This window comes from Brassica oleracea, chromosome C9 (genome assembly GCF_000695525.1).
Source record: "Brassica oleracea var. oleracea cultivar TO1000 chromosome C9, BOL, whole genome shotgun sequence".
Lineage (NCBI taxonomy): Eukaryota > Viridiplantae > Streptophyta > Magnoliopsida > Brassicales > Brassicaceae > Brassica > Brassica oleracea.
Genome location: NC_027756.1, coordinates 46,195,073 through 46,221,087, shown reverse-complemented (window position 1 = coordinate 46,221,087; position 26,015 = coordinate 46,195,073). Strand labels below are relative to the sequence as shown.

General features: G+C 34.0%; 3 protein-coding genes across 5 annotated transcripts in view; all 3 read left to right on the top strand.

Moving 5' to 3' along the window:
- Nucleotides 1–4,083: 4,083 nt before the first annotated feature.
- Nucleotides 4,084–8,697, top strand: LOC106319047 (squamosa promoter-binding-like protein 7). Of its 3 annotated transcripts, none has more exons than XM_013757260.1 (10): nt 4,084–4,790; nt 5,237–5,409; nt 5,537–5,766; nt 5,843–5,917; nt 6,016–6,123; nt 6,452–6,569; nt 6,689–6,824; nt 7,028–7,181; nt 7,264–7,797; nt 7,984–8,697. In XM_013757260.1, the coding sequence occupies exons 1-10, from the start codon at nt 4,243–4,245 to the stop codon at nt 8,281–8,283; spliced, it is 2,376 nt and encodes a 791-aa protein (XP_013612714.1). In that variant the 5' UTR covers nt 4,084–4,242; the 3' UTR covers nt 8,284–8,697. The 3 variants fall into 3 exon arrangements, with proteins under 3 accessions (XP_013612714.1, XP_013612713.1, XP_013612712.1); XM_013757259.1 differs by having other exon boundaries at nt 5,540–5,766; nt 7,264–7,815; nt 7,984–8,680; XM_013757258.1 differs by having other exon boundaries at nt 7,264–7,815; nt 7,984–8,680.
- Nucleotides 8,698–14,325: 5,628 nt separating this feature from the next.
- Nucleotides 14,326–17,605, top strand: LOC106315694 (sugar transporter ERD6-like 16). Its single transcript, XM_013753494.1, has 16 exons — nt 14,326–14,579; nt 14,697–14,759; nt 14,895–14,984; nt 15,073–15,132; nt 15,260–15,325; nt 15,479–15,620; nt 15,715–15,779; nt 15,863–16,036; nt 16,127–16,211; nt 16,306–16,352; nt 16,432–16,494; nt 16,584–16,643; nt 16,723–16,776; nt 16,880–16,939; nt 17,073–17,187; nt 17,279–17,605. The coding sequence occupies exons 1-16, from the start codon at nt 14,388–14,390 to the stop codon at nt 17,398–17,400; spliced, it is 1,458 nt and encodes a 485-aa protein (XP_013608948.1). The 5' UTR covers nt 14,326–14,387; the 3' UTR covers nt 17,401–17,605.
- A 7,989-nt stretch (nt 17,606–25,594) lies between these two features.
- LOC106319084 overlaps nt 25,595–26,015 on the top strand; it is a 9,434-nt gene continuing 9,013 nt past the window's right edge. Inside the window, exon 1 of the mRNA XM_013757309.1 lies at nt 25,595–25,780. Within this exon, the coding sequence (XP_013612763.1) occupies nt 25,595–25,780 (186 nt within the window). The remainder of the gene's footprint in view (nt 25,781–26,015) is intronic.

Here is a 26,015-nt window from a genome sequence, read left to right as displayed (position 1 = left end):
GAACCGAGTTTTGTACCCCACGTTTCTCCATGGGGAAGTGAAGAATAACAGCATCAGAATGAGGAACAAAAGAGGTCCCTGGGAGAGATACCTTGCCAAGGAAGGAACGTCCATTAGTAGGTCTGTTTTGACTATAAGCCTGACCTTCAAGAGTGAGATAGTGAATCCCAATTTAATGACGGATTAAAGAATCCAGAAGACGTTACGGCTCGAGAAGGGGGTGGTGTTTCGTTGGTGTGTGGGTTCGGCGAAGAATCAGCCGGAAGAAGAAGAACGATGAAAATCCCTAATTAAAGTGGGCCACAAATAGGAAACATGCTCAATTTTTTTTAAAAAGAAGCGAGGTCCAATTCTAACACAGCATTTCACCGCAACAGAACGGATCGCGCATGAACGGTAGGGATATCAACGCGTGAGAAACACCAATATCACAGAATGTCGACACGTGTCCCGAAATGCACCACTCTCCATGATGACGTGGCGCAAGGAAGAGAGAGTATAGTCTACTTTATTGTATAAGATAGATAGATAAGACTTCTAACACTAATTATCGATCAGACTCTTTAACAAGGTAAATAGATTTCATATCTCTACAAATTAAAACAAAAAAATCTGGAATCGGCCATCAGATTCAGTTGAAATATAACACATGGACATGCTTTCGGAACACCAATCTATTATTATTTTTTGAAAGAAAACACCAATCTATTTTGAAGTCACCTCCATGAAACGTCATTAGTAACAACATGATATTCTTTTTCTTTTTGTATTTGAGTACTTGCATTCTGTGACACATGTGTTTGGTCAGTTACCAATATTCTTTTTTGTGAAAACTTCGGTGGGAGCCACAGGCAGCACAAGAGAGAACCTCCGGTGTCCCTTCCTCTCCAGCCGCCACAAACTCGCCGCAAACATCCACCCAGCTGCCGCCAGTTTGAGGCGCATGGTTCTTTACGCATTCTCCCGTAGTTAACTATCGCAGCTGATCTACCGTGACTGTAGAATTTACTATAAGTGAAAGATACACAGACAATTCAATAACCTATTAAGGCTTGTATCTATATGTAAATTTTAACTAGAAAAGAGGTTATAAACCCTTTTTTTTATAACCCACCATATCCAATCGACTAGTCTCTGGTGTACTGATGGACAGACCCTGGTTGCTCATAATGGAAATTAGATATCACATTGTATAATCACACAAACGGATAAATCTAAGGTTATAAATATTTGTAGTTCATTATTTTTTCATATATGTGACATGAGGTTTCTCAAACGTATCCCACTACTATAAAGTACTACTTCTTCAAGTTTGATTTGTTCTAAACCAAACAAACACTAATATTAACCATTGTGATTATGATCGCAAATGATTAAATATCTGAAAACCAGTTAAATATAATGTATCGACCAATACCTTTTCAACTTCTTTCTCATGAAAACAAAGATGGCAACCGCAGCTACGGCAGAAGAAAGCCTCCGGCGTTCTCCGCCGGCCAAAAAGTGGGAACAGTAATCTTTTTGTACTCCATGAATCTTATTGACGCACTTTCCATAAGTAATACTAGTTTCTTTCCACTTACTCATTTTCGTCAATTTTTTTCTTTGTTTCTTAAGTTCTCTCTATGATCGATTGAGGATCTTGTCTCAATTGTTTTCTCTTAGGAAAGAATCTTTATTCATATTTTAATTGTATAATAATAAAGTCTTTATTCATAGATTAATAGGTTGACATATTCATTTATTTCAAGTCAGTAAATGCATAATTTTTTTTTTGTATAGTTGGTTCAAAAAATAAATCGTGACTACTACTCGAGGCTCTCGGCCCTGTCGGCCTCGACCAAGTATTTTGAAATTATTTATATTACTCGATGTTTTCAGTAGATTTTGTCCAATTTGAAATCTTCGCTCAGAAAAATGGTATATGCATGTTTTTGTTCTTATACCCAAAACATGTGTTCGAATTACAAAAAAAAATTTGAAAAAAAAAATAAAAATTCAGATTTTTTTTTAAAAAAAAGGTTTTTATAAAAAAGTTCGAATTTGAAAACATATAATCTAAAACTATAAAAAAAATAAATTTTTTTTAATTTTTAATTTTTTTTTAATTTTTTATATATCTAGAGTATTAGGATCCTTTTACTTATTAAATGAAATATTTTGGTCATTTTCCTCCTTGTGATCTATTTTTGTGATCAAAACTTGAAAATAGTATATTTACGAGAATTGCTCTTTATATAATGGAGAAATCTGGTTTATGCTCGGAGAAGTCAAGTCACAAAATCGCAGATGAATCGTATAATTGATTTTTCAATTTTCTTCCAGTATTAAAAAACCTATATTTTATGTAATAGGTTAATCCATTATGCAATTGGATTGGCTCAACTTGCCCATGGACAAATTTGGTGTTCAACCCAACTAGACCATGAAATATATAGGCTTACCCATTACCCGCTCAGCACCGTTTGGATTGGGCGACACCCATAGCCACCCAACCAATTGACGGCCTCGGTACACGTGTAGAATTAGAATCCATCGTAGAAAATAACCTTTGGAACAACAAATAGATAGATTATCATGAATCACTCGTATATTATTCAAAGACGTAACAATCCTCGTTATTGTTTTTTTTTACATCGTATTAAGCAACTGCACCATTTCTCGTTTGTGTTGAATTGTCAGAACACATGGTGCCCTTTCCCTGTGTATTGCATTGCGATCAAAGAGTACATGAGCTCAATCTTCATTAGTGAGAGAATATACACATTCCTAACGTAATGAGCATACCATCGACATTCCTAATCTATCAAACTGTGCATTAAGTTCATTACTTCGTTTTCATACTAGAAAAAGAAAGAAAAAAAATCGCATAGGAAATAGGATGGGATATGGTTGAGGTTGAATCTAATCCGCATACAGTTTCAACTTTATGTAATTTAGGATGGGATATATTCAGTTGTTCATAATGTCGTCATTTGTTCTTGGGCCCAGGCAGGCCCATTTGAGAACTAAAGTATCCTATCATCCCTTACTTTAACCATCCGAGAAGTGAGTCTATTATTGCTACATACAGAACGAGACACGTGTCTATATTCTGATGGTGATCGACTTGGAAACAGGAGACTAAGCTCTACCGTTATTATTGGAGAGAGAGAGGACACTTTTGGTAGCTCGCGTCCCAAGTAACACTGATCTGACGTCGATTTCCGATTAAGATTGATCAGCCTTTGGTGGTTTCCATCAAACACGCGTAGCTTGCACGCGATACTTTGCTAGGTTATGAAGAGCGTGCTTGTCACGCCCAGACACACGGCTGGGCTCGCACACTCCTTCCCTTTCACCTCAATCAAAGTTTAAACCGGCGCACCGAATATATTTGTCCCTTGAATTTTCTCTCTTGTTGCATTTTTAGTATTCATAACATTGTATTTTTCTGCAGGAATACTTTCTTTTTTTACAGAATACAGTATATAATAACTTTGTCATATACTCATAATATTCTATCACTCTTTTTATTTCCAGATAGAAAAATATTTTGTATTACAGAACTTATATATTCTATCACTTACGTCTGTGAATGATGTAAGTTAAATAGTTGACCGAAATAATCCTAGTATTTTACCATATGTAACCATTATCCACGTATTTGTGTTGATCATGGACAAGTTTATAATTGGGATATCAATGAAAAGCCTATTAAATGATAAAATTAGTTTATCCTATCAGATATCACATTCCTTGAATAACCACAGACTTTCCTAATTGAGTTTTTGGGAAAAGAATGTTTTGAAACTATGTAATTAAATTTTGATTAAAAAAAACTATGTCATTAAATATGTCATCTAATTGTGTGCCTATTACAATCATAGCTTTTGTGATAAATAATAAGTACGTAAATAAGTAACAAAAAAAAGAGAGAGAAAAGAATATGTGAATAAACTATTTATAGCACGATTAAATAAGTAAATCATTGATTGGGCTTATTATTTAGTTCAATGAGTTCATATCATAAAAATGTTAAAGACTATTTTAGACCTTTTTTTTTTTTTTGTTGGCATTTTATATGTCTTAAAATTGTTTAAGTTTTTTTGGTTCATATTATTCCCAGATTTGTGATGACTTGGCAGCAATTACCTAAAACCTTCAACCAAAATCACCAACTTCCTTAACAACCCACCGATGGGTCCTTTACCAATTCCTCTGAATTTAATTTTATGATTGGATTTGAAGAAGACTCAGCAGATGTCTTCTCTGTCGCAATCTCCATCGCCGCCGGAGATGGAAATCCAACCGCCGGCATTGCTGGACGATGATCCTTCCACTTATTCCTCCTCCGCTCTGTGGGATTGGGGCGATCTCCTTGACTTCGCCGCGGACGAGCGTCTCCTCGTCTCCTTGGACTCTGATCAAACCCCCTTCTCTCCCGTTCCTCCTCCTCCGATGATTCCGACGCAATCTGAAACGTATCCTTCGCCGGATGAATCTGGAGGCTCTGGCTCCGATCGGGTTAGGAAGCGTGACCCGAGGCTGCTTTGTTCGAATTTCGTGGAAGGTTTGCTTCCGTGCTCGTGTCCGGAGCTCGATCAGAAGCTTGAGGAGGCTGAGCTGCCGAAGAAGAAGCGGGTTCGAGGCGGGTCGGGCGTGGCTCGATGTCAGGTTCCGGGTTGCGAAGTTGATATAAGCGAGCTTAAAGGTTATCATAGGAGGCATAGGGTTTGCCTACGGTGTGCGAACGCTAGCTTTGTTGTGATTGATGGAGAGGATAAGAGATACTGCCAACAGTGTGGAAAGTAATGTTCTTTTTCACTTTTTTTTTCTTTGTAGTTTTGCAATCCTAGCTTTGAGGATTGATCACGAATTATAAAACTGGTTTTGATAGCTCGTGGTTGACTTTGATTATCCACAGATTCGTTAGAAATGTGTTACTATCTTCACTAAAGTTGATTTTCAACACGAAATCTTCAAGATCTGGATTGATTTCTGTTGTCTTTATGGTAGGATTAGAAACTGTTGAATGTATCATTAGGAAATTGGATAACTTGGGGAGAGATGATTCATCTGTAATCTGTTTTAATGATTCCACAGATTATACATTAGCTAAGCTCTCTTTGTTCAGCATAAGCTGAGCTGAACCGGTTCACCTTTATCAACTATCAAGTAGTTAGAATTATTAACGGGAGTCTTTTTGGTCCCATCGGTGTTGTTTCTATTCTTAGAGTGAGTCACCATGTGGCAGGTTCCACGTGCTCCCGGACTTTGACGAGGGAAAACGCAGCTGTCGGAGAAAGCTAGAGCGTCACAACAACAGAAGGAAAAGGAAACCTGTAGATAAAGGAGGAGTTGCTTCAGAACAACAACAAGTGTTATCACAGAATGATAACAGTGTCATTGATGTTGATGATGGAAAAGGTACAAGTGAACGCTCAACAGCACAAATCATATCACCATGTGGTTTCTTTGCATGTTCTTCTAGTTGCCAGTGATTGATTTCTCTTGAAAATAGCTAATTCCACTTGCCCATGTTATTAACCTGAAGCAGATAATACATGCTCCAGTGACCAAAGAGTGGAACAAGAGGTTTCATTGAATTTTGAAGATCGGCATATCCCCACTCAGGGTTCTGTACCATTTACCCATAGCATCAATGCAGACAACTTTGTCTCTGGTACATGTTCGGGTGAAGCTCAACCAGATGAAGGAATTAATGACACAAAGTTTGAACTTTCACCTTCCGGTGGTGACAACAAAAGTGCTTACTCAACTATGGTGGGTTTTCTCTTCAGTCACTCTTACATCAAAAATTATTTGTGCGTTATTAACTAATTTTTTCATTACATTGTAGTGTCCCACAGGTCGGATCTCTTTCAAACTCTACGATTGGAATCCAGCGGAGTTCCCACGTAGACTTCGTCATCAAGTAAGAATTTTACATTACAGTTTAGGGTTCAGAGACTATGTTTAACCTTTTCAGAATCACAAAGAACTCATTTTTGCGAGATCAATTGAAATTTGCAGATATTCCAATGGTTGGCCACCATGCCTGTTGAGTTGGAGGGATATATCCGTCCCGGATGTACAATTTTGACCGTCTTCATAGCAATGCCCGAGATTACGTGGGCGAAGGTACATTCTGTGATCTTTTACTCATCATTTTCATGTTCTTGATGCCACAACACACCACAAATATTGTTTTTTTCAGTAGGGTGTCTATTTCCGAAAGGTTGTTCTATGTCTCTATGCACATTTCCTCTTACCATATACACATTAAGGCTCTTACGAATTTGTTTGTCGTGGAGTTCTTTTGTTTCTGAAAATTGTGCAATGTTTTTCGAAACTTGTATCCTGGAGAGAGAGAGAGGAAATAGAACTTTAATATCTCTTAGTCTTTCCTGCGAGCCCTCTTTTTGACTTTGCTCTTTAATAAACGTTTCCTATTTGTTCTATTAAGCAGTTGTCTAAAGATCCTGTGGCATATCTGGATGAATTTATTCTTAAACCTGGGAAGATGCTATTTGGAAGAGGCTCTATGACTGTCTATTTGAACAACATGATTTTCCGTCTTATCAAAGGCAAGACAATCATCTTAACTTTTTTCCCTGTTTTATATTCCCCAATCGTACTAAGCCTAATTTTGTGTATTAAAAGATATTTTAAGTGTAAGTTTATTCTTATTTCTTTTGGTTTACAGGTGGAACAACTTTACGAAGAGTAGATGTAAAACTAGAGTCACCAAAACTTCAGTTTGTGTATCCAACATGTTTTGAAGCTGGCAAACCAATTGAACTCGTTGTTTGTGGACTTAACCTTGTGCAACCCAAATGCCGGTATGTGCTTCGGGCTTTTCTCGCATATTTTAGTTCTTTCATATTGCCCTATGATGAAACTATATTTCAAGAACCTTCACTTCAAAATGTTGCACTGGGACTACTACTCATCACGTGTTGGTTTGGTATCATGTTCTTGAGAGTTGGGACCCCTGAGATGTTCTGAATAGGACAAAAATAACATGATAATGGTTTCATTGCAGGTTTCTTGTGTCTTTTTCTGGGAAGTACTTACCACATAACTATTCTGTTGTACCTGCACTAGGCCAGGATGGGAAGCGTTCTTGTAATAACAAGTTGTACAGAATAAAGATTGTGAATTCTGAGCCTAATCTATTTGGCCCTGCATTTGTCGAGGTATCCATTTGTTGAAGACATACGTTCTGACAAGTAGCTCCGTTCATGCAAATAATGTGATCTTCCTCTAATCCTTTTGCAGGTTGAAAATGAATCTGGCCTATCAAATTTCATACCTCTAATAATTGGGGATAAAGCCATCTGTTCTGAAATGAAAGTAATAGAGCAGAAGTTCAATGCTACACTCTTTCCAGAGGAACAAGACATTACCGCCTGCTGTTCTATGACTTGCTGTTGCAAGGATTTCAAAGAGAGGCAAAGCACCTTTACTGGGCTCTTGTTAGATATTGCATGGTCAGTGAAAGTGCCCGCTTCAGAATGCACTGAGCAAACCGTGAACCGATGTCAGATAAAGAGATACAACAGAGTGTTGAATTATCTGATACATAGTAACTCGCCCTCAATCTTAGGAAACGTACTGCACAATCTGGAAACTTTGGTGAAGAAAATGGAGCCAGACAGTTTCGTTCACTGTACATGTGACTGCGACGTGAGGCTTCTACATGAAAATATGAATACAGCCAGAAAACAGCAAAGCCATGTAGATTCAAAGGTGAATCCAGTAACATCAGTGTGCTGTTGTGAGAGCAGTTTCCAGAAGGACATCTCATCAAGAGTACCAAACTTCAATCAGGTTTCTTTTTGCTAATATCAGCACACAAACTTCACTTGTCTTACACATTTGATTTCATGTCTCATGATAAATTTGGGACATTATGACGATATTAATGGATTAATCTTGCATCTTTTTATTGGTTTTTTGCATTCTGTTATTAAGATTCCCCTTTTGTTCTATTTACAGGAACCAGAAGCAGGTGTAGGTTGTGACGAGAGGATACAAGCAGCTTCACCAGATACTGGAAGAAAAGAAACCGATCCTCTGTTAAACAAAGAGGTTGTCATGACCGTTAATGACATAGGTGACTGGCCAAGGAAGTCTTGTATACCAATACAGTCTGCCCAAACATTCAGGTCTCGTCAGACTGTTCTCTTTATCGCTACAATTGCTGTCTGTTTTGCGGTCTGTGCGGTTCTCTACCACCCAAACAAGGTCACGCAGCTTGCAGTGTCTATCCGGACGAGATTGGCACACAAACTATGAATAAAAAGTCCAATGGCAGAGACTCTCATTTTAACCGGTGAAGGTGTGTTCATTTAAAGAAGCTTGAAGGGAGCTGTACAAAAAAGCTAGTCTCAGCTTTCAACAGAGCTCAGGTACAGCTTCTCGGATAGATTACCTTGAGAAAGAGACAAAATGATTAATGATCAGATGCGTTTACTTGCTCTTTCTCTGTGTTCTTCGTCCTAATTTCTTATAGACTTGGCGGTGATACTGCAACTGTAATAACAGGAAATGATCTGGTCACTGACATGATTATCCCTCATCGACCAGTGTTATATATGTAGATTAGGGTTTGCTTTCGCTCACTGTAACATGTTTTTTTTTCTTGGTCTTGAAAACGATTCTTGGACAAATCCTAATCGTAACTTAGTATTATACATTTTTCTGCTTCAAGGTATGGTCTTGGCTCTTGAGATGTCTCTAAACCTATTTGCTCAACACTAGGATCAAGTTTCAAACTTTGCCCTTTCGATTATTGTCATGTCCATCCAATTGACTAACAAGTAACAACACTCTCTGGCTTTACCCAATCCGTTAAACCATCTTCGACCGTACTAATAATTCCACTTATGTATGTTAAAAGATTGTGTCTGTTCAACAATTAAAAGTTGTGTTTTTTCACTTAAAAATAACTATTTATATTGAAAGAATGTGACCATTTATATTGAAAAATTGTGATTCTTCATATAAGTATTATTACAGAAAAATAACCTTTTAATTCAAAAGATGTGACTCTTCAAACAAATTTTTAAAAATCTATAAATAGTCCAATGTCCATGACTTCTCAAAGCATAATTTTCACTAATCAAATAAAATGATGAAGAAAAAAACAATTAATAATAGCAAATCCAAACAATGTTGAAAAGTTATGTGTTTTATAGGAATTTTATTTCTTGTTAAAAGTTGTGTCTTTTCATCATATATTAAGATATGTCATTTCATTATTTGTTTCAAGAGTTGTGTATTAGTTAGTATTTAAATTAAAAAAAACATAATTATTCAAATGAAAAATTGTGACTATTCATATATGTATGATTTCAAAATAACTACTTTTAAATTGAAAAGATGTGACTATTTAAATTGAAAAGTTGTGACTATTCATATAAGGATCATTTCAAAATAATCACCTTTAAACTGGAAAAAATGTTACTATTCATCTATATGAAAGTTGCTTCTCTTAATTTTTTATATGTAAAGTTGTATTTATTAGTATTGAGATGAAAAAATATGTCTTTTCGTTTTTATTTTGCTCATATCTATTATTAACATTTCATAAATATTTGCAATTGTTTTATTTTTAAAAATCAGTGTATTGATTAATATGAAAATTTGAATCTCTTAAGTTTTATACATAAAAGTTGCATCTCTTAAATGTTTTACATGAAAAACCCAAAAAATGTTGAAAAGTTGTGTATTTTTTATAAGAATTTTATTTCTTAAAGTTGTGTCCTTCCGTTATTTGTTTCAAGAGTTGTGCATTAGTTATAATTTAATTTTAAAATATGTAATTATTTAAATGAAAAGTTGTGACTATTCTTATTTCTATCATTTCAAAATAATTACATTTAAATTTGAAAAGATGTGACTATTTAAATTGAAAAGTTGTGACTATTCATATAAGTATCATTTCAAAATAACCACCTTTAAGTTAAAAGACGTGACTATTCATATATACGAATAAAATAAAAACAAAAGACATAAATTGTCATTTCGATACTAATAAAAATAATTTTTCATAAAAAAAACTTAAGAGACACAATTTTCATATTAAAAATGATTAAAAAATGATAAATATTTACGTGGTGTCATCAACGTAGAGGTACAAATGTGTTGTGATTTAAGAGATATGAACGTATCATAATCTAAGAGATATGAACGTGTTGTGATCCAAGAGGTACAAACATATCATGATCCAAGGAGTATGAACGTTTTGTGACTGAAAGGATGCGAATGAATTATGACCGAAAATATACAAAACGACAGTGACCGAAAGGATGATCATAAACGAAAATGTGCGAATGGATCATGACCGAAAGGGTGTGAAATTAATCTTGATTGAAAGGGTGGGAACAAATCTTTACCATGACCAAAAGGGTGCAAATGGGTTATGACCGAAAGGGTGCAAATGACCGTGACCGAAAGGTTGCGAATGGATGGTGACCGAAAAATTGCAAACAGGTCGTGACCAAAGGGTGCAAATGGTCGTGATCCAAAGGTTGCGAATGGGTTGTGATCGAAAAAGTGTAAACGGGTCATGACCAAAAAAGGGTGTGAACGGATCATAATCAAAAGGGTGTGAACGATTTGTTACCGAAAGAGTGTGAATGGGTCTTGACTGGAAGGATGCGAATGAGTCGTAATCAAAGGTGTGTCACTGTCAATGAATCATGACCAAAGAGGTAAGAATGAATTGTTACTGAAAATGTGCGAACGAAACATCACTGAGAGAATGCTAAAGGTCAACCATGATATTGGTGATATAAGAGTATGATATTTTCTGGCCAACATAATAAAACAACTACAAATATTTATAAAGTATTAATATATAGATATGAGTAAAGTAAAAACAAAAAAGACATAATTTTTTTATCTCAATACTAATAAATACAAAAAAAAATTCATATAAGTTTACTTTTCATATTAACACTGATTAAAATTATAAATATTTATATAGTGTCATCAACAGAAAGGTATAAATGTGTTGTAATTTAAGAGATATGAACGCGTCATAATCTAAGAGGTACAAACATGATATGATCCAAGAGGTACAAACGTATCATGAGTCAAGGGGTGCGAAAGTGTTGTGACTGAAAGGGTGTGAATGTATTATGACCGAAATGTACAAAAGGATCGTGATCGAAAGGCTGTGAATTATCATAAACGAAAGGGTGCGAACGGTTCTTGAGCGAAAGAATGTGAAGTTAATCATGAGCAAAAGGATGTGAATGGATCTTGACCATGACAAAAAGGGTACAAATGGGTTATGATCGAAAGCGTGCAAATGGGTTATGACCGAAGCGTGCAAATGAGTTATGACCGAAAGCGTGCAAATGGGTTATGATCGAAAAGGTACAAATGGTCGTGTTTGAAAGATTGCAAATGGTCGTGACCGAAAGGTTGCGAATGGATCGTGACCGAAAAATTGCAAACGGGTCGTGACCAAAGGGTGCAAATGGTCGTGACCGGAAGATTGCAAATGGATTGTGATAAAAAAGTGCAAACGTGTCGTGACCAAAAGGAGTAAACAGATCATAACCGAATGAGTGTGAACGGATCGTGAATAAAAGGGTGCAAACGAGTCGTATACAAAGGAGTGCCAATGAATCATGACCGAATAGGTAAGAATGGATTGTGACTGAAAAAGTGTGAACGAGACATCACTGAGAGAATGTTAAAGGTCAACCCTGGTGCTGGTGATATAAGAGTATGACCTTTTCTCGACAACATAAGAAGTCTATCCAAATTATAATCTATCATTTTCTTAATATTTCTTAGATTTTGTCTGTTTTTATCCATCCTGAAACTTTTTTTGTCTTATGGATCCCAATTTCAATTCCTCCCTTTCGGTCATGACACATTCATACCTTCGGTCAAGACACATTCGTCCACCCCTTGGAACAAGTTATACCTCTTGAATCACATCATGTTTGTATCCCTTAGTTTACGACGTGTTCATACACCTCTTAGGTTATGAGTCGTTCCTACTTTTTCGTTAACGACACAACGTAAACGATACATTTTTCATTTAAAAAGATTTTTATGCTTAATAAGAGATTTTATTTATTTATTATAAATTGATATAATTTAAAATTTTAGATTAACTTGCCTAAATTAAAAAAATGTATAATTTTATTAGTATTGATGTATTTGTATTTTACTTGTAATTTAAACTTATAGAATATACATTTTTAATATTATCTATAAATAAATATAAACATATATGTTCTACGTTTTGACATGAGAATTCTTTTGAAAATAAAATTATTTTTTATATAATATATAAATTATAATATGATATATTTATTTATAAAAATGAGTTTCCAGGCGATATCGCGTGTATTTCTTACCTAGTATTTATAATAATAGAATAATGATAATTCGAGTCTGAATAGCTATGGTGCTGTCTATTCTTATTATAATCTTATTTACTTAAAAACTAAGATACTTGTATATACACCCCTGGGATATACACAAATGAAATAAGATGGTAATAATAAACAGTTTGATAAGTTTAGTAAATAGATTTCTGTAAAAATGTAGCCTGCGAAGCTATTATTACGTATTTAAAATGTGATGTGGACTGGAGATTGATTGCATCATAGAACGCAAATGGGTAGAAAGAGACAAAAGATATGAGATTTGGAAACAATGAAGAATTACAGTCATGACCACGGCAGATGCTGTACAACCAAAGCAACACGGCAGATGTTCGTTTTATAAACGCCGGGATTGGCGGCAGCGTCTCAGAATTACAGTCATGACCACGGCAGATGCTGTACAACCAAAGCAACACGGATCTGTTTATTCAGCCGCAGCGTCAAGTTCAACCCATCAAATACGACGCTGAAAATTTTGGCGGCAGCGGCCACCCCGTTTTCATGCCTCCAATTGTCCATTGCGACTACTTTTAATTAGAACACCAAAGAATTTGTTTCTGCCCTGGTTGTATTTTTTTTGACGCTGCCGCTGATCGCAGCGTCCGAGAAAAGAACATAGGTAAACGCGTCACTTCTGAGTCATTCCTTGTAGTAAACGACAACATCTTAAACATTTAATTAAATTAAATAAACTGGCTAAGAGTTTGATACAGGTTTCTCCATACGTTTCTAAGTTCTAACAAACGCTAGATTTAACATGCTACTAATCTTTTGCCTCGAGGAGTTTGCTTAACCTTTGAAAGTGAATAAGTTCACATGTTGGATCGTTGGACGTATACTAGATACAATCTCAAACAAAGATGTGTGTAGATGTATAAGTTCATCGGGTAAGTTGGAACTTATTTTAGTTATACGCGACGCAGTGGATGCGTTTATTCAACATAACGTCAACAAAATTCACGTACGTCGGTCTCGCTGGAGATATTTTATAAGTTCATTCCAGGTTTTGTGATTAGTTTTCGTAAGTTCATAAAATTCCACAGATATTTGTTGTTGGTTTAGGATAATAAATATCTGCTGAAGCCGAATTATTATGAGATTTTTTCTTATTCCGAACAATTGAGAAGCTTGGAAGGTGACAAGAGTTAGCTATATATTAGTCAACTAAAATATACAAAAAATTACATAAAGCTTGAAAAAGTAACCAATAAACACCAGCACAGCTAAGATAAGAAATACATCATATAAGAACATATGGACAAATATAGATGCACGTTGTCGTTATCACAATGGGTAGTTTAGACTAGTGAGACCCTCAAACCCCACCCACATGGTAAGCTATCAATATAAAATCCGAAATTATGATAACTGAACATTAAAAATTGTATTATGAATGTATAAACAAAATTACTCTTTCCACAATTCATAAAATGTTCTTTTTGCTCACGAAATTAATGTTATAAGATTTTAGTTTTGCTTTGTATAAGTTCATATCGTTTTAGAATCTTACGTTTGTTATATGATAACGAATGACTTGCAAGTTACAACTTGAGATAACCATCTTTATGTGTTGTTATTCAATGTATAAGGTTTCAGATGAATCTCACAAGAAAGTAAAAATCGTCGTACTATGAGATTGCATTACTTAAACGATTAAACATAATTAGTAAATTAGCAATTTGAAAGGAAAAAACCCCTAAATAGTAAAAAATAAAAAGGAGTGGAGATGATTGGATATATAGGTCAGTGACAGCTTTATCCCACATGAGAACTATGTTTGTCAGTATTAACCTCAATCATTAAATCTAATATTTCTTTATTTTATTTTGCCGCCAAGGACAAATATCTTAAATATCTTCGTTCCAACGTCTAGACTTTACTTGCATCTATTTCCTATAAATACCCATCTCACGAACCATACTCTTCACACCCCTCTCTGTTTCTTTGAACACTCTCTCAAAGAATTATACAGAGATATTAGAGAGAATGGCAGTTCCAGAAATTAAAGATGTGGAGAGGGGTGAAATTGTAAGTAGAGTGGAGGGTCTAGGGAATCCATTGTTGAAGAAGGTGGCTGATCAAGATGATGTTGAAGAGAGTGAGATTAATGAATCTTACTTTATGGCTCTCTTCAGCACTTTTGTTGCTGTCTGTGGCTCTTTTGAGTTCGGATCTTGTGTAAGTTTTAGCCAAAAAGAGATACTCTATACCAATAGGAGGTTTCCTTTATAAGGCAAAACCTCTGTCCTAATACAAAACTAATTTCTGTAAAAACGAAATTATTTATTGATGAAGGTTGGATACTCAGCTCCTACTCAGTCATCTATAAGACGAGACCTCAATCTCTCCCTTGCTGAGGTTTGTGTCTATACTCTGAGCCAGAGCCTTTCCATCTTCTTTTTCTGTCAAATAGTATATTAGTTTAATTATGTTAATTAAGCTAAAGTGTTCTTTGTTACAAAATGATTTTTTTTTGTGTATGGAAATATGCAGTTCTCTATGTTTGGATCAATATTAACAATCGGTGCAATGCTTGGTGCTGTTATGAGTGGGCATATTTCAGATTTGACTGGCCGTAAAGGGGTATATATATCTTTCTCAATCCCAAACTTAAGTTCCTAAAAATTAAAATTTCAATCCGAATATATATGTTTATACTAACTCATTTCAGGCGATGAGAACTTCAACTTGCTTCTGCATCACTGGTTGGCTCGCTGTCTTCTTCTCCAAGGTACTTAAAAGTTTGCAAGGTCAAAGCTACGTTATGAGATTAGTCTGGAGTTCTGTCTAATAGATCCAGTGATTGAATTTGAATAAAACCAACATTAGATTCTAATATGATGTTCAACGTGGTGCAGAGTGCTTTGTTACTCGATGTGGGAAGGTTCTTTACAGGATATGGCATTGGAGTTTTTTCTTATGTGGTAATTAATCCTTCAAATCACTTCTTTTTTTATCTACTAGTCAAAGACTAATTGGTCTAATTTAAAAATTTACTATCTTTTTTGAAAAATTGTGTTTTGTTTTTGCTTAAATTTATGTTATATTTGTGAACCAATGTTTATGAAAACTCTCAGGTGCCTGTGTACATTGCTGAGATATCCCCCAAGAATCTACGAGGTGCACTCACAACATTGAACCAACTCATGATTGTGATCGGCTCATCTGTTTCTTTCTTGATCGGATCTCTCATTTCCTGGAAAATCCTTGCCCTTACCGGTAAATCCATCAGAGTTTCTTGATAAATCCTTAAAGAAAACTCCCTTAGAAAAGTGATTATTAATATACATATGTTTTTTTTGGTCTTAAAAAGGACTTGCTCCCTGCATTGTTTTGCTGTTTGGCTTGTGCTTCATACCCGAGTCTCCCCGTTGGCTGGTAACTCTCTCTACTAAGATTCATGATCCTATGGATATAAGCTTCTTGACATGATCTAAAATCTCTCATGCTCATGCTTCCAGGCAAAAGCAGGACGTGAGAAAGAGTTTCGAGTAGCGCTACAAAAGCTGAGAGGAAGAGATACAGATATCACAAATGAAGCTGAAGACATTCAAGCATCCATTCAAGCTCTTGAGATTCTTCCAAAAGCAAGAATCCAAGATCTTATCTCCAAGAAATACAGTCGGTCTGTCATCGTAAGTGTTTACCTCAGAACCAATAGCACAAACTTTTCAATCTTTCAGAATTTTAAATGTATTATTAACTTGTGATCAAATATTCTTCAGATTGGTGTTTCCCTTATGGTATTCCAACAATTTGTGGGAATCAACGGGATTGGATTCTACGCAAGCGAAACGTTTGTAAAAGCAGGTATATATACGATAAACCTAAATATCTTGCCTTGTGTCACAAGTCAGAACCAAACTCGTGTGTGATTCTAACGTGTCTTTTAAATAACTTGCAGGACTTTCGTCTGGTAAACTCGGAACAATTGCTATCGCTTGTGTTCAGGTCAATAATACTCTTTGCTATATTTTTCTCTATAATGATTCATATTTCAAAATATTGATATGGGATGATTTTTAAATAGGTGCCAATAACTGTTCTTGGAACAGTCTTGATAGATAAATGTGGAAGAAGGCCACTTATAATGGTAAAATATTTCAATCCACAGAAAGCGTTTTACGATTCGAATGTTCAACTTATATATATATATATATATATACACAAATGTTGCTGCAGATTTCATCTGGTGGTATCTTCTTAGGATGTATACTCACAGGAACATCTTTCTTCCTCAAGGTGAATATCATTAACCCTGTATTCACATTTGAAATCTATTTATTTTTTTTAAATCGAATCTGTTATTTTATGGATTCAGGGACAAAGCTTGTTACTTGAATGGGTTCCTTTCTTAGCCGTGGGAGGTGTACTTGTAAGTGAAACTTAACCTAATACCAAAAACAGAACTCAAGAGCAGAGTTCTTCAAATAAACATATGTGATAATAATTCATGTCTCGTTTTTTTCACAAATCAGATATATATAGCTGCTTTCTCCATCGGAATGGGACCTGTTCCTTGGGTGATAATGTCTGAGGTATGTATCGTTTATTGTTTAAAAACAGAGCTATGACTTGTGAAGCAAGCAACGTTGTTCATAAACACAGTCATTGCTTTTATAAGAGCATAAAACTAAAGTCTTGCTCTGTTTGGTGTTGAAACAAACGCAGATATTTCCAATAAACGTAAAGGGAATCGCAGGAAGCTTAGTGGTACTGGTGAATTGGTTTGGTGCTTGGGCTGTTTCTTACACTTTCAACTTCGTCATGAGCTGGAGCTCTCCAGGTACACTCTCTCAAAGGTGTTTGAACCGCAAGAAACCACGATTCTAAAACAAAGCTAAACTGAGACGAAGCTATGTTTTTTGTTTGTGTAGGAACATTCTACATGTACTCTGCTTTTGCTGCGATGACGATTATCTTTGTGGCGAAGATGGTGCCTGAGACGAAAGGGAAGACACTCGAAGAGATCCAAGCTTCTATCCGAAGAGAGACATAAGCCGAAAGATGCAATCAGAAGACGAGCTTCTTCGGGTGGGTGATGAGCTCAAGGGTGGAGTAGAAAAGTAGCATGAGGATTTTGTTTCAGTGTTATGAAAATAGGTTTATTCTGTCACGTTTAGGTTTCCATCAGTTAGGTTTTGATTGCTATGTATGGTGCGAAATTATATGAAAAAATTAATGGAATGGACTTGTTTCGAAAATCAATAGCATTTAAAACAAGTGATCCTTTAAAACAATACACTGAATCAGGGGTCAAGCTACGTTAAAGCTTTATGGGTGCAAGTGCACCCAGTCTTATTTAAAAGTTTTACTCAGTCTGTTCCTCGACTAAGATTTTCTAAAGCATTCACGCTTATTAAAAATTCAATAAATGTTTATAATTTACTTTCTTTTTTACTTTATTATACACTTTTCAATAATTTTTGAAATTTAACCAATTCAAATATTTTCATTTAATGTTTTTTAAAAGTATAAAAAAATACCTTAAACATATAGAAAATCTATTTTTGTGGAACAAATAAAAAATCTAAAACATTTTACTTTTGGAAACGGAGGGAGTATTTTTTATAGTGGACATATGAGTTAGCAACCAATTAATAATATACAAATCAATTAAAATTAGTGTCATAAAAATAGGGTTAGCCATTTTCTAAGAAGTAAAGTGATTCTTAGAATCTTAACATCCTACCCAAAAAAAGTGATACTTAGAAAAAGTGTTCTTTCATATATGTTATTTTGATACATTAGAGTTTATTTTGTAGTTTATATCTTACTTACGTATTTGCCACAACCCTCTTTATTCATGCCATCATGGTAAAATGTTCACATTAAGCCATTAATGTTTTATGTTAATTCGAGTATAATTTGATACGTTTAGATGTTCGTCACAAGTCCCATTAACTCAGGCCATCATGGTTAAATGGACGGACAAGAATAGTTCACCCACCACCACCACCTTGTCATTGTTCAAGATTTATTGTTTGTGTACATTTTCAGGATAGTTTAGAGCTCTTCATAATGATGTAGTCTCGTAGAGGTTGTAAATATATGTCTTAAAACAAACAATCTTCATCAATGGCGTCTCCAACATCAACGAGACTCTGGCTCCGTATAGTGATCTTGTTCACTTTAATGGTGCTTCTCTTCTATGTCTGCCGTCCTCTCTACTGGAAGCTCTCTGCCACCATCCACGATATCAACCACAACAAGAAATCCGTCAGAGAAACTACATTCTACAAGCTTCTTTTCGCTGGAGCTCGGTGAGGAATTTCTCAGCTGCTTTACTTCGAAATAAATTTGTAGTAACTGTGTCTGTTGTCTGTGTATGTTTGATCGGTAAGCACATTTTGAAGTTTGGTATATCTACGAGATTACAGATCTATATGATGTTCTTATTAGGGTCAAATTATTTTCTATGAAATGATAAAGAAAGATTGAGATTTTCTGTTTGTATAAGTTTTTGCTTGAAAACTGTAACAACTTATTGTATGAGTCTACTTGATAAGCAAACATATTTTGATGCTTACTGTGTGAGATATATGTGATTGTTTGACATTTGTAACTTTAGAATAACATTTGTTAGATCGATCAAAACAAAGTTGTGAGCCACTTAAGAAAATGCATATGCTTCTTGTAAGTTGTTTGTTTTGATGTGCTTAATTTGTTTTTGTTTGATCAAACGGGCTGTAACATCACAATTTTTTTTATCAATGTCGTGAAAAATCTAACGAGCTGTAACATCACAAAAACAAAAGCAACGAGTCCAGGAATCATATAACACTTTAGGAGTAAATCCAGAAAGATGTCTGTCATGAAACTCATAAAATTTATTTTGACTCCAAAAACCCAAACCCATACCATACCCATTTACCGGGGTAGTCCAATATATTAAACTCTGGTGGCTCGAAATCATAGGTAAACTTTTTAGAATTTTTTATTATTATTTCTTTTTTGTAAAAATTTTTTTAAAACGAAATCAATAGCGGGTTGGCACGTGTCGTGGGACCTGTGAATAGTGTAAAAATTGACTAACAATCAATCCTTAATTAAGGGTTTGCTAAAGATTTTTAACAAAATGTGAACTATTCCAAATATCTTAATATTATTTTGCTAAAAATTCTACTCTACAATCTTCCTTTGGAAATGCTCTTAGGCTATCAATATCTTAGTGAATCCTTATCCTTAAGATTACAGGAGGAAATACAAAACAAATAATATAAGCACAAAATGATAGATGTTTATTAATCATTTTCGTCCTGGTGGAGACAGATTGAATTTGTTTAGTGCTATTAGCTTAAGCACTTGACTAATCAAGTACTTAATTCTTTCCATTAATCAACTAAGGTCAAGAAGAATCTTTTATGATATATGCTATACACTTTCTATCAATATGGGCCAAAAACTCAAGTGGGTTTTGACCAAACTGAATCATCAAACTCCAATAAAACAAAGGACGTTACCTTTTGGTGCGCACGAATAATTTTATTTAGTTTTATCACTTTTTCTTCCATTTTTATTTTATAATTATAAAAACTCCATAATGAGTTTGTGTGCCAAAGATTTACGACACTTGCGTTTTTATTTAGTTTTCCTCATAAATATGATTCTAGAAGTCTACTTAAAAAGTTAAGATATTTCCCTAAACATTTTGTATTATTTTCGAAAAAACTATAATGAATTTGTTTCCCGAAATTTACACTCATATTTTTAAGTTTTTTTCATCATAAACCTGATTCTAGCAGTCTACCTAATAAAATTAAGAAATCTTCCTAAATTCTTTGTAATATTCATTCTGCATTTATATATAGCTATATACTGGTGAGTTAGTGGCCAAAATAGTTTATACTCGCATAGTAAATATGTGTTAGTTTTGCAGTTTGTTTACTACAAATATTTTTTATCCTAAACATTTTTATATATAGTACTAATTTCATAAAAATCATATAAGTTGCAGCCTACGATTAACAGTTAAACCAGAATTTTAAAATCTCTGGTTCGACAGCATGTACCTGACCTCTAGATTACATCATTTAACTATTCAAACCGATGAAAAAAAAACTAGTCAAGCCCAAATTTTTGAATATATAAGTACATCTGAGAATTGAGAGGATTCTTAAACCAAACATATTTCATATTACTATTAATTTATCAAACTAGGAAATTGAGCTAATTAATTTGACCATTTTTATGTCAGCACCACTTTCTAGTTTCTAGTGATGCGAAGCATGCATAGTTATGCCCAACTCGCAATTTATATATTACTACCTTTTAAATCAACTATCCATTATTGAATGACTGAAAGAGATAACGTGGGGGACCTTCCTTTCGACCTAGAAAGAGTAATTGTCTAATTGATACAGTTCTCTTTATCTTTAAATAAGTTTTTTTTTGTCAAGGAAATAAGTTTTGTATATCTTTTCTCAGCGGATTAATTAATTTTGTTCTGAAATGGGATGTTTATAGTCTCAAATATTGTTGTACCAATAGCACAAATATATCGTTTCATTGACAGATAAATAGTGAAAATCCTATAATTTATTTATTTTGCAACAAGATCAATTAATCCGCTGAGAAAAGATATATTCTCTCTGTTCCTTAAAATTACATATTCTAGAAAAAAAATTTGTTTCAAAAAGATCCAGCTTTTATATTTTCAATGCATGTTTTATTAAATACTTGCAAACTTCAAAAAACTTAATTGTATTACTTAAATTTTTTATTGGCTTAAAATTATGTAAAAAGATAAACAGAAAAAACTATGCAAATTAAATGTGTTTTATTAAGATGTGTGAAAAATCTAGAATATACTCCCTCTGTTTCCGAAAGTTAGATTTTCTAAAGTTTTCACGCTTATTAAGAATTCAATAAATATTTATAATTTAATTTTTCTTTTATTTTATTATACAGTTTCCAATAACTTTTCACCAATGAAATTTAATCAACTCAAATATTTTCATTTAACGTTTCTTAAAAGTATAAAAAAATACTTTAAACATACAGAAAATCTATCTTTGTGGAACACGTAAAAAATTTAAAACATTTTATTTTCAGGAACAGAATGAATATAACTTTAAGGAACGGAAGGAGTACCTAGCTTATTTAAAGATAAAGAGAACTGTATCAATTACTATAAAATTAAATCTTCCAATTTTGGCTTATCTATTTTTCTTTTAATTTATTTGCGACGAGTTTTCTTCCTTTTTTCTGTCACTTTCTAATTACTTCTCTTTTAAAATAAAGGTCGAATCTTCCTTCGTTCTACTATGGTTGGTTTATACGCCAGGAATATGTAGATTATCATTCACGAAACCATTTAGTTTTTTTTTATTGGCCATGATAGGTTGGTTGTCCAGGCGTTCACAGTGTTTATACCAAATTGCTAAAAACCTGTTATAATCTCGGGGTGTAATACTGAAAATTTGTACAGTTACACTATATTTAGACATAAAAACGTAAAGAAGAACTAAATTTGTCTACCAATAACTATATATGCAAACCCGGACTCGATAGTCCAGTGGTATCTGTCCCTTCGAGAGGTCAGCTGTTCGATTCGCAGGGCGGGGAGGCGTGCCCAGGACCCTAACCGATACATGCAAAAGTTGGCTTCGGGCCTAGGTGGTGGGTTGGCCGAAGGTTGGCCAACACCTGGTTAAACAAAAAAAAAAATAAATAACTATATATGCAAACATGGATAACAATTTTATTGACGATAAAGATAATTCAATAATCAAAGCTCGAATGTAGACCATGGAAATGGTCCATGTTCAATAAGCTAGTGCTTGGCACGCATGGGTTTTCAATAGTCATTGTTATCAAATTCATTAATGTGAATGGTCCCTTCGCAGTTCAAAAACCTTGACTAAATTACATAGTATGATCCATATAAAACGGGGTTCGCTAGTTAACTTTATACTATTACATAGAATAAGAAGGTCAAGTGAGAACAAAATAAATAAAAAGATTTTCTCAAAAAGATAAAAATAAATAAATAAATAAAAAGATGGAAAATACAATATAAGTTCAATACCTAAATTACACACTGCTTTGGACAGCCGGCCATCGAGGGGCTCTCGAGATAAATAACAACCAATAAGAACTGATCACGTCACGTGATCTATACGTTTGTGTTTTCCACGTGAAATATATTGAAGTCAACACTTTTATCGGGTCATATCTGTTTTCTTTCTACAAACTACAGTGTTTAGAGCAACTATAGTCAAAACAAAACCATGTCGGAGTAATCTCTCAAGTCTTAACCTACTAAAACACACACAAACACACAATAAGTTTCACTGTAATTAAAAATTTCTCTAGATAATCTTTTAATAACAAGTTGTAACTTTTTTTATTTTAGTTTGCTGGCCTGTCAACATCTTTAGTGACGGATCGGATCGGCACCGTTTCGTTTGACTTAAGAGAGAATATCTAGAAAAGGAATGCGATCACCCCAGTTGCTTAATCAAAAAAATTTTAAGTGATTCCCGATCTCTCTGTAACAAAATCAATTTACATCTCTAAAAAGTAAAGTTTTTTTTTTGTTTGGGGAGGGGGGGAGAAATTGTGCACCACAAATCGAAATACATTATCAACCTTTTTCGTTCACTATTATTCAATGTTTGGAAAACCGGACCGGACATTGATTCGGCATTGTAACTGGGTCAATGGCCGGACCAGTCTAACCGGTTCAACCGGATTTTAAATTATAATCAAATTTAAATAATTAAATATATATATATATACAATTATTTTTATATAAATTTATATCATTTCTAGAATCTAACTAAAATTGATACATAAATATATAAAACTTAAAATATATAAAAATATAATGAAAACTAATTTATTTGGAAATATACTTTTAAAAATATGATTTTAAATGAAATATTTATAAATTTGCAATTTTTTAATTTTTTAAAAAAATTTAATTGAGAAAACCGGATTTTAATATTGAACCGGATCATCGGTTTTACCGAATTTGGCCAGTTTTTTACCGGGTTTGCCGGTTTAATTCAAATCCGATTTTTAGTACAACTCGGAATCGGTTAGAATAATGAGTCACGGTCCGACCAGTTCGACCGGCCGGTCCGATCCAGTTTTCAAAACACTGCTATTATTGAACTTCAAAACAAAAACAAAGCTGTCATCTGTCCTACGATATTAAGTATCTTTACCCTCTATCTGTCGGCTGCAATAGGCATGTCTGAGATTCATATTTGATGCCAAAAACGTATATAAAATTTAATTTTGGGAAAATGTTGAACTTTATGATGAACTCATGCTATGAAATAATTTCCTCAAGAAGAAATTAAATTTAAATTCCTGCCACAGTAGTACTATATATACATTTTTTTTTGATATCCAAGTGTCCTGGTCCCACCTTGGTGGTCCAGACTAGAGACCGAACCTTTTAACGGCGCGGACGCACATCCGAAAGTGGATCATGGCCAGACAACGGTCTTCGGTCTCGGACGCCAGAGCAAGTCCGCATGTAAATTCTCCGGTGGCCAGTACTATATATACATCGAACATGTTTGTAGATGTTTATTTTAAAGAGTTTTGTCTCAATATGTAAATCAACCACGGACAGCTAAGAAATAAGTATATAATACAAACATGTTTCCCACGTATCTATAACACAATTTTTTATAATCTATAAATATATACACACATGCTTACATCATATATACATATTTATTTATACATCGAAAATGTCTACGGATGTTCTTTTTTTTTTGTCTCGCTTAATTCGTTAACTAATCACGGCCAGCTAAGAATTATATAATGCAAACATGTTTCCCTCGTATCTATAAAAGGAATTTATAATCTATCAATATATACACACATATTTAGTTTTAAAAAAAGACACGGGCACGTATCTTGTTGTCACCAGTATAAACCTTTTTTTAAACCGGTTATGTCAATTAAAATAATTTTCAATATCTTAAGTAGAGCTGGCAAAAAATCGGAACTGAAAAACCAAATCAAAATATCCAAAATTAGAACTGGACTGAATCCTTGAATGACCTAATGGTTCTTATATTTTTATATCCGAAATAAATGAACCCAATGGTAACTGAACCAAAAATTGAATAGATGCCTAAATATATAAAAATATTAATTATGTATATATATAACATAGCTAAATATATATTTTTAATTTAAAAATCTATTAAAGTGTCCAAAAGCTATGAAAAAAATATTATGAAGTATCCAAACTATTCGAAAATATCCCAAAAATTGTCCTAAATATCCAAAATAATTTGAAATTTTCAAGATTTTTATTTGAATCATCGTAATAACATGAATTATCCAAAAATCTGAAATAACCAAAACGAACGAGAATCAAATTTATTCTCAGAGATTTTTCGGTGTACTATCCGAACCGAACGAACCCAAACTGAATCCAACAGAAAAAAACTAGATAGCAAATGGATTCTCTAGATTTTTACCCGATACCAAAAGTTTTTGAACCGATATCTGAAACGCCGAGGACTAATCTTAAGGGAACGTTCAAGATGCATTGCGAAGGAAGTTGACTAATAGTTTTCCGTATTTTTAAAGTCACATTCCATATTTAGATGCTAATAGCCTTTTCAATATCGATTCTCGTCCCTCCTTTTTTTTTCTTCTTGTGGCCTCTTCTCCCTCTCTCTCTCTGCACGTCTGTACAATTTTTTCCTTTTATTTTATTTTTTCCTTTTTTTTGCCAGACTTATCACACAGTGTTAATATAGGCCAAGGATTTTTTTAAGCTGTTACTCTGCTCATAAGAAACAAAGTTCTGAAGTAGAAGAAGACGTTAAGAAAAACAAAACTGTGAAGACACCTTAGAAATCTTATCTTTTGCATTTTTGAGTTTTATTTTCCTATCCATTTTGTTTAAACAGAACAAAGGCTTGATGTAACAGTCTCCTTTAAGCTGATTCCTCATAGCATCCACATACATAGGAACCAACTTTCTCATTCTTATTACCTTTTCTTTCATATCGCTTTTATATATTATAGGTTACTTGATCTGATATCTTTTGGGTCTCGCCCATTTGGAGAAACAGGTCTTGTTTTAGATCAAACAAGAAAGATATTCCTCAACTCTCAGTCATCTTTTAGCAAAAAAAAAAAAAAACTCTCATTCATCTTCATCCTCTGTTTCACTGTAGTCATCTTTGTGCTTCTTCTTCTCCTTCTAAAAGATGTCGATGAGTCCATCTTGCAAGAGTTTATGGTTCTTCCTCATCATCGTCGGATTCTTAGGACAAAATCTCCACTGTGTTCTGTCTAGCCCACACCGTATTCTAGTGGACACAGATGTCGACACAGACGATCTCTTTGGCCTACTCTACCTCTTGAAACTAAACAAATCAGAATTCGATCTCGTCGTAAGCCTTTCTTTCTTTATTAGTCATCTCTATGTGTTGGGAAAATTATCCAATATCGATGAGATGAAGATGGTATTAGACAACTAGAAAATTTAAGAAGAAGACTCTTAATATTTAGGAAAGGGTTTACTACAAAGATTTTGTTTTTGGAAACTCTCTCTTACAAATATTTTCTCTCTTTGTTTTTCTTGATTCTTGGATGATTACAAATGGTGCTAAGCACCCCTATTTATAC

Bases quoted from the DNA above. Each gene is read 5' to 3' on its own strand.
- LOC106319047 (XM_013757258.1), top strand. From the start codon at position 4,243: ATGTCTTCTCTGTCGCAATCTCCATCGCCGCCGGAGATGGAAATCCAA. The intron at 5,767-5,842 runs GTGGGTTTTCTC...ATTACATTGTAG, and splicing joins AAAGTGCTTACTCAACTATG to TGTCCCACAGGTCGGATCTC. The intron at 6,124-6,451 runs GTACATTCTGTG...TCTATTAAGCAG, and splicing joins CCGAGATTACGTGGGCGAAG to TTGTCTAAAGATCCTGTGGC.
- LOC106315694 (XM_013753494.1), top strand. From the start codon at position 14,388: ATGGCAGTTCCAGAAATTAAAGATGTGGAGAGGGGTGAAATTGTAAGT. The intron at 14,760-14,894 runs GTTTGTGTCTAT...GGAAATATGCAG, and splicing joins TCAATCTCTCCCTTGCTGAG to TTCTCTATGTTTGGATCAAT. The intron at 16,644-16,722 runs GTGAATATCATT...TTATGGATTCAG, and splicing joins GAACATCTTTCTTCCTCAAG to GGACAAAGCTTGTTACTTGA.